Genomic DNA, 12,944 nt, shown 5'->3' on the forward strand with positions numbered 1-12,944 from the left:
ATCTTGGATTAATTTTTATTTTTTAAATTTTCATTTTATTCAAAAATCAGGGAGAGAGAGGGAGAGGGAGGGAGTACTCCATAGGTTCACTCTACAACCCAGAGCCAGGGCCAGGCTGAAGCCAGGAGTCCAGTACTCCATCTGGGTCTCCCACATGGGTGACAGGGACCCGAGTACTTGAGCCATCATCTCCTGCCCCCCAGGGTGCACATTCACAGAGAGCTGGATTGGAAGCAGAGGAGCCAGACTTGAACCAGACCCTATACTCCAGTATATATACTCCAGTATATACACACTCCAGTATATACACTCCAGTATATAACACTCCAGTATATAACACTCCAGTATATACACTCCAGTATATATACACTCCAGTATATACACTCCAGTATATATACACTCCAGTATATACACACTCCAGTATATAACACTCCAGTATATATACACTCCAGTATATAACACTCCAGTATATACACACTCCAGTATATACATACTCCAGTATATATACACTCCAGTATATACACACTCCAGTATATACATACTCCAGTATATATACACTCCAGTATATAACACTCCAGTATATATACACTCCAGTATATACACACTCCAGTATATAACACTCCAGTATATATACACTCCAGTATATATACACTCCAGTATATACACACTCCAGTATATACATACTCCAGTATATATACACTCCAGTATATACACACTCCAGTATATACACTCCAGTATATACACACTCCAGTATATATACACTCCAGTATATATACACTCCAGTATATACACACTCCAGTATATACATACTCCAGTATATATACACTCCAGTATATACACACTCCAGTATATACATACTCCAGTATATATACACTCCAGTATATAACACTCCAGTATATATACACTCCAGTATATACACACTCCAGTATATATACACTCCAGTATATACATACTCCAGTATATATACACTCCAGTATATACACTCCAGTATATATACACTCCAGTATATACACACTCCAGTATATATACACTCCAGTATATATATACTCCAGTATATACACTCCAGTATATATGCACTCCAGTATACACACTCCAGTATATATACACTCCAGTATATATGTACTTCAGTATAGGATGTGGGTGCCCCAAGTGGCTTTTTTAACCACTGTACCAAACAACCATCCATCAGCTTTGATTTTGTTTATTTGATTTTCCTCTCTCTTTTTTTTTCTTCTTGGTCTAGGTTTGTTGATTTTATTTACAGCTTCAAAAAAGCGATTTTTTGTTTTGTTGATCTTCTGCATTTTTTTTCCGTCTCAAATGTATTTCTGCTCTGATCTTTATTATTTCTCTCCTCCTGCTAATTTGGAGTTTGGCTTGTTCTAGATTTGCTGGTTCCTTGAGTTCCAAGTCTTATTGAATGTTAATTAAAGTACATTAAAACATCCTGTGGGAGCAGCAGCTGCTACAGTGACAGTGCGTTCTAGACCGTGTGAAGCAGACAGAGCCAAAGTCATCCGTATTCAACCATTGCAGGGGAGATGTACAAACAGAGAAACTGGGCAGAAGAGAGACACAGAAAGGGAAGCCCCGGCTTCAAGTCACCCGGCACCAATCAAGGAGTTGTTACAGGGGCCGGCGCTGTGGTGCAGCAGGTTAAAGCCCCAGCCTGAAGCGCCGGCATCCCATATGGGCGACGGTTCAAGTCTTGGCTGCTCTACTTCCGATCTAGCTCTCTGCTATGGCCTGGGAGAGCAGGAGAAGATGGCCCAAGTTCTTGGGACCCTGCACCCACGTGGGGGACCCGGAAGAAGCTTCTGGCTCCTGGCTTCAGATCAGTGCAGCTCCAGCTGTTGCGGTCATCTGGGAAGTGAACCAGTGGATGCAAGACTCTCTGGCTCTACCTCTCTCTGTAACTCTGTCTTTTAAATAAATCAAATAAATCTTTAAAAAAAAAATTGTTATAGCCAAGCCTCACCTGGCATTTTGGGGCCCCAAACTCAGGCACAGAAAAGTTACGTTTGTCACCCAAGGTCACACAGTCAGTGGCGGAGCCAGGATGTGGCCACCTGCAGTCCAGTCTCTTACCCACATGGCACTGTGGGGTGTCCTAACTGATGCCAAGATAGCATCAAGGGTCAGTTACAACAGACTGGAAAAGAAGAATTTATGTTTTCAATTCACACCCCAAATGGCTGCCATGCAATGGGAGCCTGGGCCAGGCCAAAGCCAAGAACCCAGAACTCCATCCAGCTCTCCCACGTGGGTGCAGGGACCCAAGCACTCAAGGCAGCCTCTGCTGCTTTCTCAGGCGCATTAGCAGGGAGTTAGATTGCAAGTGGAGCAGCCGGGACTCGGACCAGTGCTCCTATGGGATGCCGATGTTGTAGACGGCAGCTTGGCTCACTGCACCACAGTCCCACTCCCCACCCTGAAAAGAGGGATTTAGCTGACCTGGCAGGTGGGGTAGAGCTGAGTTGGGCGGGGCAGGGGGGGAAGGCTCACCCGTGAGAAGCCAGCGGATCACAGGAAGCAAAGCGCACTCACTGAGAAGGAGCGGAATTCGCTGCAGTGGTTACAGCACCAGCCGCGCCGCCTGCATCTTCTACCGCAGGTGCTTGTCTGAGTCCTGGCTCCGCTTCTGAGTCCACCTTCCTGCTCGTGCGCACCCTGGGGGGCAGCAGGTGACGGCTCAAGTCCTTGGGCCCCTGCCACCCACGTGGGAGACTGGGATGGAGTTCCTGGCTCCTGACTCCTGGCTGGTGTGGGCCTTTGGGGGTAAGCCAGCAGCTGAGAGATGGATCTCTGTCCATCTGTCTGTGTCTGTCTGTCTGTCTTTCAAAAAAAAAAAATTAGCTTGTTGTCCAGGCTTCGAGTCCACCAAAAGATTCAACACTGGACAAAGTTCAGCACCTTTCTGGGATAACGACGTAAGCAGTAGTGGGGGGTGCAGGAGGGCACTTCTGCGTCTGGAACTGAGGTCACATCACCACGTTGATAAACATGAAAACAAAACCCCAGGGATTCTCAGCTCTTTTTCTGACTGGCTGGAAATCCCCCTGAGGGCGCAGCCGCTGGCCTGGGCTGAGGGGACCGGGAAGCGGCTGATCCTGGTGGCCCTGGGGGGGGGCGGGGCAGCGTGGGAATCCGTGGTGTCAAAGGTCAACACAGCCAGACCACCCTGAGAGCGGTGAAGGCTGCGGCAGGGGGAAATCTAAGCTCGACTTTCGCTTGTAGGAAGGGGATTAAAGGCAGAGCAAGGGAGAGAGGAGGGGGAGGCAGGGGCTCTGTAGAGTCCCGGGGTCCATGTCAGTGGGGCAGCGGCAGAAGTGAGGGTCCACTCCCCCTCCCCGCGTCCCCACAGAGCCTGGGACCCCAGCCTTCCTGCTGAGTCCAAGTCGGACTCCTCCTGAGAGACACAGAGGCTGCTCATCTTTCTGTATCCACAGGGGGTGGGTTCCGGGACCCTCCGCGGACACCCCAATTCTCGGAGGCCTGAATCCCTTAAATAATGGGTGATAGTTGCCTGTATCTTACTCACATCCCTCTGTGAGCTTTAAATCACCTCTAGACAAGAGATGATGCAGAGGGTCAAGCCATCGCAGGCTCAAGTGCCGGCTGCTCTGTTTCCAATCCAGCTCCCTACTGATGCCCGTGGGAAAGCTACAGAAGATGCCCAAGTGCTTAGGCCCTGCCAACCCATGTGGGAGACCCAGAAGAAGCTCCCAGTTCCTGACCTTGGATCGGCCTGGTTCCAGCCATTGCAGCCATCTGGAGAGTGAACCAGCAGATGGAAGATCTCTCTCTGTCTGTAACTCTGCCTCTCAAATAAATAAATAAATAAATAAACCTTATATATTAAAAAAAAAAAAGCCATTTTAGTGAATGTTCACTTTCACGGGGCCAAGGTCATCCTGTTGGTATGGCCTGGGGCTGGGGCGAGTCTCTGCACACAGGTGTGAGTGGAGCTGGCCTACGCCCTGAGCCTGCAGCTCTGAACACCAGCTCCTCTCTCTCAGAGCAGCTGGGTCTGTGGGGCTCTTACCGAGGGCCCCACACACTGCCTCATCTAATCCTCCCAAGAACTTGGAAAAATAAGCCATTATCCCCACTTCACGAATGAAGACACCGAGGCGAAGCAACTGTAGTGGCCTGGCCCAAGGTCACACTGAAGGACAGGTGACGCAGGGATGCAGCCAAGAGCCGGCTCAGGTGCCTCGACCCCTCTTCTGTGGCTTCCTGGTTCCTGGGTTTTCGGGCCAGCTCCAGTGTGGCCAGGATCAGGGTCTAAGCTACTGTCTTGGTAAAAGCCCGGAACCCTCTGTGAGCTCTGATGACTTCTTTTTTATTTATTTATTTATTTATTTATTTATTTATTTATTTATTTATTTTTGACAGGCAGAGTGGACAGTGAGAGAGACAGAGAGAAAGGTCTTCCTTTGCCGTTGGTTCACCCTCCAATGGCCACTGCAGCTGGCGCGCTGCGGCCGGCGCACTGCGCTGATCCGAAGGCAGGAGCCAGGTGCTTATCCTGGTCTCCCATGGGGTGCAGGGCCCAAGCACCTGGGCCATCCTCCACTGCACTCCCTGGCCACCGCAGAGGGCTGGCCTGGAAGAGGGGCAACCGGGACAGAATCCGGCGCCCCGACCGGGACTAGAACCCGGTGTGCTGGCCCCGCAAGGCGGAGGATTAGCCTAGTGAGCTGCGGCGCCGGCCTCTGATGACTTCTGAGAGCTGGCGGCTGTGGGGTCAGCAGACGGAGGGTTCCCCAGCGCCAGGTCCCAGCTCTGCAGCCCCCCTTCCACGCCTCACCCCTCCTTGGTCTCCTTGCTGGTCGTGGCTGGTGTCGCAGGCTGGGGAGACAGTGCAATTTCAACAGGCAGGCGAGGCAGACAGGTGACTTTGGGCAAAGGCTTGTGGGAAAAGCAGGCATCCAGGGGTCTGGTCAGGTGCTACAGGCAGGGCAAAGGCTGTTTTCAGTGGCAGGACCAGCAGCAATGTGGCTAAGAAAGTGAGGTGTGGTGAGGTCTGGTGCGGTGGGCTTGGCTTTTTCTCTGTGTGGGCTGGGAGCTGTCAGGGTTAGGGTTGGGAGGTGGGACCTCAGGTCCCTCTGCTGGCTCTGTGGAGGGCAGCCTGGGGGCAGACATTTGTCGCAGCCCTAAAGATGCCTCTGGAGACATCCCGGCCCCTATTGGACAGCCCCGGGTTCGAATCCCGGCTCCATTTCTAATTCTAGCTTCCTGCTAATGCGCACCCTGGGAGGCAGCTGCTGACGACTCAAATCCTTGGGTCCCTACCACCCACTGGAGACCTGGATTGAGGCTTGCAGGGGACAACTATGAATGGGAGATGCTCTCTCTGTCCTTTATTTATTTATTTTTTTTAAAGATTTATTTGTTTATTTGAAAGGCAGAGTTACAGAGAGGCAGAGGCAGAGAGAGAGAGAGAGAGAGAGAGAGAGAGAGAGAGAGGTCTTCCATCCGTTGGTTCACTCCCCAGATGGCTGCAGCAGCTGGAACTGCACCTGTCGCTCCCCCTCTTCGTGGAGGAACGACACAGGACCCTGCGCTGTTCTTTCATCTGCTCGGCCTTCCCCGGGTTTGCTGCTGGTTCTTCCCGGGTTGGCTACTATCCCTTCCACCTCCGTGGAAGGGCAGTTCCCCCTGGCCACATTCCCCACTTCCGCAGGGGAGCGGCACACCGCCGGCCGGCTCTCTGGGGGGCTGCACAGGTGTTCCTTCAGATAGATGTTCCCCTTAGATGTTCCCGGTGAATGCCGTCTCTCTCCTCCTTTATAGTCCTCCTCCGCCAATCCCAACTCGGCTGCCCACACGCCGAGTACGCTGCTCTCCTCCAATCAGGAGCAAGTCCTACAGTTTATTAGTTGAACTGGAGGCAGCTGTGTGGAAGCTGTTTACTTCTCTCCCAGCGCCATATTGTGGGAGAGCAGATGCATAGAATAAGTCTTAATTCCAGTAACTCAGTCCAGTCTGGGCTGCTCCCCACAGCACCCATCCGAAGCCAGGAGCCAGGAGCCTCCTCCAGGTCCCCTACACCGGTGCAGGGGCCTAAGGACTCGGGTCATCTTCCACTGCTTTCCCAGGCCACAGCAGAGAGCTGGATCAGAAGTGGAACCACTGGGGCTTGAACCAGCACCCATATGGGATACCGGCACTGCAGGCCGGCGGCTTTACCTGCTGCACCACAGAGGGCCAGGCCCTCCCTTTAGTTGTTTAAAGACCCAGCTCAGGGGCCAGGGCTGTAGCATAGCAGAAGTTCCTGGTTCCTGGCTTCAGATCAGCCCACCTCCAGCCACTGTGGCCTTTTGGTAAATAAACCATTGGATTTCTTTCTCTGTCTCTCTGGCTTTCAAATAAATAAAATAAATCTTTAAAAAAATAAAATTAAGGCTGAGCTCAAATATGGCCAAAGGCCATGGGAGGCAGATTATAGAAAAAGCTTTGCATAGGTTTTAAAAATTTTTGCATTTAAATTTATCTTTTAATTCCACCTTCTATGAACTTCAAACATTTTTTATGGGGCTGGCATTGTGGCGCAGCAGGCCCCTGTGGACTCTGCCACCCACGTGGGAGACCTGGAGGAAGCTTCTGGCTCCTGGCTTCAGCCTGGCCCAATCCTGGCTGAGGCAGCCATTAGGGGAGTGAACCAGCGATGGAAGACCTCTCTCTCTCTCTCTCTCTCTCTGCCCCACCTCTCCCTTTCTGTAGCCCCACCTTTCAAATAAATAAATAAATCTTCAAAAAAAAAAAAAAGCCGGTTTTTATATTGTAACAGCAACCCATTGGGCCGGTGCCGCGGCTCACTAGGCTAATCCTCCGCCTTGCGGCGCCGGCACACCGGGTTCTAGTCCCGGTCAGGGCGCCAGATTCTGTCCCGGTTGCCCCTCTTCCAGGCCAGCTCTCTGCTGTGGCCAGGGAGTGCAGTGGAGGATGGCCCAAGTGCTTGGGCCCTGCACCCCATGGGAGACCAGGATAAGTACCTGGCTCCTGCCATCGGATCAGCGCGGTGCGCTGGCCGGGGCGTCCATTGGAGGGTGAACCAATGGCAAAGGAAGACCTTTCTCTCTCTCTCTCTCTCTCTCACTGTCCACTCTGCCTGTCAAAAAAAAAAAATTAAAAAAAAATTAAAAAAAGCAACCCATGTGCATAATGGAAAATGAAAATTAGCCCCAGGGAGGTGGGGCGGGGGCCAGCACCTGGCAGAACCATTAGGATGATTTCTAGGAAGCCCACATTTCACATCAAAGGGCCTGGGTTCAAGTCCCGGCTCCACTGTCCATTCCAAGTGGGAAACCCAGATGGAGTTCTGACACCTAGCATAGGCCTGGCTTAACTCCTGCTATTGTGGGTATTTTATTTAAGGAGTGAACCAGTACACGAGAGATCTCCATCTGTCTGTCTCATTTAATAAATATATAAAATTTTTTTATTATTTTTAATTTTATTCAAAAGGCAGAGTTACAGAGAGGTAGGGAGACCAGGGCTGGGCCAGACCAAAACCGGGAACCAGGAGCTTCCTCAGGGTCTCCCACATGGGTGGCAGGGACCCAAGCATTTGGGCCATCTTCCACTGCTTTCCCAGGTGCACTAGCAGGGAGCTGGATAGGAAGTGGAGCAGCCAGGACTGGAAGCAGCGCCCATGTGGGATGCTGGCGCTGCAGACGGTGGTGGTTTTACCTGCTACGCCACAATGCCGGGTCCCCCTTGATATTTTTTAAAAGAAAGACGGAACCTGAAATTGCCCACATACCACAAGGCAGGGCTTATTCCTCAGGGGACAGTCGGGAAAGAGAAAGCCAAGAGCCCCACCCCATCAGACCCTGGGCGGACCTCTTTGCAGACGGTTGGCCTTGCCAAGGTTTGCATCTCGGCTGGTCTTTTACCAATCGAAGATGCTGGCTCATGCAGGCCTTAGTCACCACGTGGCTTAGTTATGCATCCCCTACTGGGGGCCTCTGTGGCGACCCCGGTTCCTTGTGGTGCGGTCAAGGGCTCACCAGCCTGCAAAAATATTCACGGACCCTAGCCAGGGTTGGGACAGGAAATGCGCCACTCAGGTCCTGGCCCAACAGTTCAGGGGACCACAGATGGCAAAAGAAACCGCATACCTCTCCCTTCTGCTCCCCTGCACCCCGCTGTTCTCAGTACACTTTCCAATCGCCCCAGACCTCATCCCCAGCACTGCCCAGCCAAGCCCCAGAAATCCCCACGCAGAGTCCCACCTGCACCCTTAACTGACCTCAGCCAAACCCCCAGAGCTCCCAGGCCCCCTTGCAGGCTCTCATCACACAGGCGCTGGCTGGTGCGGGTGGGGCAGGATGCAAGGGTGGGGTGGGTGGAGCCAGGCCCACTTCCTGTCCCCCTGGGGCCCTGTCTGCCCCAGTCCTGGCCCAGCCTCAGGAGGAGCTGCAGCGGCTGCCCCAGCTCTGGGCTTTTATCCACGGATCCGGTAAGGGGGCGGGGAGGCGGGTTGTGACCTTCTGGGCAGGGGCCACAAGGAGCACTCGGGGCTGTGGCTCCAAAAGACCCCGACAGGTGATGGGAAAAGGGGACGCGGAGCCGATCGGGCTGATCGGGGTCAGGCCAGGCCAGGAGCGGGTGGCCACCATGGCGGGAGTCGGAGTCCATGGGGGAGCTGCCAGCATCTGCTCCCTGGTTCTTTCTGATAATAGCAAAGGCAAGGGTGGAAACAACCGTTAAACCGCAAGTTAGACCTGGCAGTTGGTAGGGAAGTGGGCAGGAGGGGCTGCCTGGCCCGGGCCTCCCCCAGCTCCTGTGTGCTCTGCTTCTCCAGGGACCCCACCCACAGGCGCCAACTCCCACTCACGCCTGTTGCCCAGGAAATGGCCCTGCTCCTCCTCCTCCTCGTCTTTGGGGGCTCCTGGCCCCCAGCGGTGAGCCCGGAGTCTGTGGCCTCCACGGCGTCCTTGGCCTCTTCGGTCTCTGAGACCCCACACCTCAAACCTGTGACCTCCTCCGAGTTGACAAGGGACCCGTCCGAGAAGGCTGATGGCACCGGGGACCAGCTCCTACCTTCATCTTCCTCAGCTCACTTTAGAGACCCTGAGGAGTCCCCTCTTGGGACTCCCACTGATGGCACCAAAGGCACCCTGGGGCCTGGGCCCACAACCTCCCAGGAAATTTCTAATGAGAAGCCATTAGTGCTCCCGGGAATCTCTAATGCAACCAGGGACCTTGCTGTCCTTGGGGCAGGTGGACCGATGACAACCAGCTCTCTGGAGACCTCCAGTGACAGCAGTGACTCTCTTGTCTCCACGGAAAAAATGCCTACGACAACCACCCCAAAGTCCCCCCAAAACACAAGCGTTAGGCCCTCCCCAAGTCCAGCTTCGGGATGGAGTAGAGGCCCTGTCACCACTGCGGCTAGCTCTGTGGAGACCTCCAGGGGGACCAGTGGAACTCCCATCACCATGGCAACTAGCTCTGTGGAGACCTCCAGGGGGACCAGTGGAACTCCCATCACCATGGCAACTAGCTCTGTGGAGACCTCCAGGGGGACCAGCAGACCCTCTGTCACCATGGCAACTAGCTCTGTGGAGACCTCCAGGGGGACCAGCAGACCCTCTGTCACCATGGAAACTAGTTCTGTGGAGACCTCCAGGGGGACCAGCAGACCCTCTGTCACCATGGAAACTAGTTCTGTGGAGACCTCCAGGGGGACCAGCAGAACTCCCATCGCCATGGCAACCAGCTCTGTGTTGACCTCCAGGGGGACCAGTGGAACTCCCATCGCCATGGCAACTAGCTCTGTGTTGACCTCCAGGGGGACCAGTGGCTCCCGGGGCTCCGCAGAACAAATTCCCACGATGACTACCGAAGAGCCCTCTGGGAATGCAAGCATCCAATCCAAGTCGGGGGGCCTGGTGCCGGTGGCTGTGCTGATCGCCGTGCTGATGGTCATAGTGCTGGTGGCACTGCTCCTGCTGTGGCGCCGGAGGCAGAAGCACCGGACGGGGATCCTGATGCTGAACAGAAGTGGGGAGCGCAACGGGGTGGTGGATGCCTGGGCTGGGCCAGCGCGGGTCGCCGACGAGGAGGCTGTGGTAGCAACAGCTCAAGGGCCTGGTGGTGACAAGGCCTCGGGGGTCCCCAAGACGGAGGAGTCGGGCCGGCGGCCCACGCTCACCACTTTCTTCGGGAGACCAAAGTCTCGCCAGTGCTCCGTGGCGCTGGAGGAGCTCAGGTCCGGGCCAGGCCCCAGCCTCTCGGCGGAGGAGGAGCCGCTGGTGGGCAGCGAGGAAGGGGTTGAGGATGCCCCCACTTCCAATGGGCCGGAAGTGGGGCCTGGGGCTGCACCTCAGGGCTTGTGAATACAGGAGCAGAGCCCAGAGCCCCTCCAGGCTCCCCCACCTTCCCTGCCACGGTCACTCCCAACCCCTTCCTGGCCCTGCCTTTTCTGTTCAGCTGCCCCCCAGATTCTCATCCTGCACCTGCACCCTCACTTGGAACCGTCCCCCGCTGCTTCTGCACCCTCCAGCCAGCCTCCGCGTTCAGCACCCCGGGGACTGCACGGCCCCATCCCCTACCCCAGCCGCATTGCCTTTCTTCCCATCTTTCTTTGGAACCTGCTGCAAGAAACCCACCCCGAGCGCCCCCGTGATTTGAGCCAGGATTTCTCGGAAGACCCCTCAGGGAGTCTGGAGCCTGGGCAATTGAAGACAGTGCCGGCTCACAGACTGCCGCCTCGGACGGGATATGGAAAGGTCATGTGGCCCCGTGGTTAGGACAGTCCCGCCGGCTCAGCCCGTGACCCTCCTGGAGTCCTGGGCCCTGGTTCCTGGGCTGGGTGGGGCCGGGAGGGGCCGTGCAGCTGTGCCCCGAGCTGGGCCTGTCACCTTTCCCAGATCATGTGGACTCTGGACTGGCCCACGTCCCAGCCACCCCCAGCCACCGCCCACCCAAGGACTGGGGCAGCCGCAGATGGCAGATGCAAGCATCGTAGCTGCTCCTCCCAAGGGCGGAGGGAGGGGGGTTTCTGGCCAGGTGTAGTTTTCAGCCCGGTGTGGGTCCATTGGTGAGTGTGGTTGACGCGGGCTGACGATTTTCCTCCTGTGGAGAGGAGCGGTGAGTCACGGCAGTGTCGGGGGAGGGGGCAGGAAGGGGTGCAGGCTGGGGGCCCCGGGACTGCTGAGATGGTGTGTGTTCCTGTTTGTTGAGAGAGAGAGAGAGGGAGAGACAGAGAGAGGGAAACACAGCTCAGTCCGCAGCCCAGCGAGGAATGCCAAGGTCCCTGCAAAGATCATGGGCGTGGCCCAAGTTGCAGGCGCCTGGGCTTGGCCACCCCACCGTACCCCTTCCTCGAAGGCTCCCTCGCTCCAGTGCACACTCGCGCCCACACCCACCCACCCGCACAGGCAGGGAGTCCGCCCAGTAGGGGGCAGTTCAGGGCTGTGAAACCACAGCTGCCCTCTTGCGATGCTGAATTCAAGCTCTGTCTAGGAGCTGAGCACTTCCCCTCCTCCAAGGGGAATCAGAGAGAGTGAAATCGGGAGAGGAGAGAGGCCGGGGTGCCAGACAATTCCTCCAGGGGCCTGAGGTATGGAGGAGAGAGGAGAGAATGGGACCCGCCTGTGCCACCTCTGGGGGCAGCCCAGGCTACAGCCTGGGGTGGGGTGGGGGGATCAGGCCAGCGGCCTTTGCTATTTCCCTAGGGCCCAGAGGAGATTTGCAAAGAGGAAGTTGTTGAGTCAGTGGAGTAGCTGAGAGCACCCAGCCTGACCTACAAAGACAGACCTGGAGCGCTGTGTGGGCCAGGCAGCCTGGGGTGGTGTGGGTGCTGACGAAAGCGGGAGTTAGAAGTGGGCAGAGGGCAGAAGGGGCAGCAGGTGGCCTCAGAGCCACCTGCCACCGCGTGGTGCCTTGGCTCTGGGAGAAAGGCTGGGCTGGGCTGCAAACTGGCCTCCTACCAGCCAGGGTGGGGACCTCCAGGGCCACGTTGGGCACCCCTTCCTCCTTCTCACGGGGTGCTGCTTTGTTTAGCCCAGGCATAGCAGAAGTGAGCTGCAAAAGTCCCTCGGACCTACCGCAACTGCCGTCTGACGTCTGTCAAACCAAGTGCCCCAATTTCAGCTTTAGAATCTCCGGCCCCCTCCGTTGCCTTCCATAGCCATGCCACTGTCTAGCGCTGCTGGCTTCTGTGCCCACCCCACCCCCGGCAAATCCTGGTGAGAGAGACGCCAGAAAATACAAACATCGTAAATGCTAAAATAGAGGCTCACACCAAATTTCCCAAGTGTATCCAAAGGAGGGCTCCTGGAATTTGGGGGGGAGTGGGATGGGGTGGGGGGGCTGGGGGGGTGTCGGTCACAGTCACTGCTGTGTTCCTGGTGGCCACTTGCCGCCCGGAATTTAATGTTCAAGTTCATTTGAATGAATGGGCTAAGGAATGAACGGAGGAGATGACCTCTGGCAGATTTTGCAGGCTGCGAAAGATTTTGCCAGGATAAGATGGGGACCTGCCGTGCTGGCTGACAACTGTCTCCTCAAACGCCAGGGAATGACTGGGGAATGCTTACAATACTGGGTTGAGAGGAAGCAAAAGCAAGTTATTAATTTGTAAATACATAGGATTCTCGTCTGTCAGAAAAATTCAAAAAGCTACAAGTATATGTTTAAAGAAAAAAAAAAACACCGAAGCGTTTGCTGTGGTTTTGTGTAAAGTGGGACATTTATGTGGGCTTGTCATTTTGTTTATACTTTTCTGTATTTTCCAAGTTTATACAATAAATGTTTATTTCTTTGTGTGTGTGCGTGTGTTTTAGTATTTATTTTATTTATTTGAAAGACAGAGTTACAAAGAGAGGTAGAGAGAGAGAAAAGTTCTTCCATCCACTGACTCACTCCCCAAATGGTCGCAACAGCCAGAACTGAGTGGATCCAAAGCCAGGAGCCAGGACTTCTTC

General features: G+C 54.9%; 1 protein-coding gene across 1 annotated transcript; it reads left to right on the forward strand.

Annotated features, from left to right (window-relative positions):
• Window positions 1–8,367: 8,367 nt before the first annotated feature.
• Window positions 8,368–12,789, forward strand: SPN (sialophorin). The gene is made up of 2 exons (XM_008248747.4): window positions 8,368–8,470; window positions 8,816–12,789. The coding sequence occupies exon 2, from the start codon at window positions 8,865–8,867 to the stop codon at window positions 10,350–10,352; it is 1,488 nt and encodes a 495-aa protein (XP_008246969.2). The 5' UTR covers window positions 8,368–8,470; window positions 8,816–8,864; the 3' UTR covers window positions 10,353–12,789.
• Window positions 12,790–12,944: the final 155 nt, after the last annotated feature.

Source organism: Oryctolagus cuniculus, chromosome 19 (assembly GCF_964237555.1).
Source record: "Oryctolagus cuniculus chromosome 19, mOryCun1.1, whole genome shotgun sequence".
In the NCBI taxonomy this organism is placed as follows: Eukaryota; Metazoa; Chordata; class Mammalia; order Lagomorpha; family Leporidae; genus Oryctolagus; species Oryctolagus cuniculus.

What these genes read in the sequence shown, in the direction of transcription:
- SPN (XM_008248747.4), top strand. Translation starts at nt 8,865, where the DNA reads ATGGCCCTGCTCCTCCTCCTCCTCGTCTTTGGGGGCTCCTGGCCCCCA.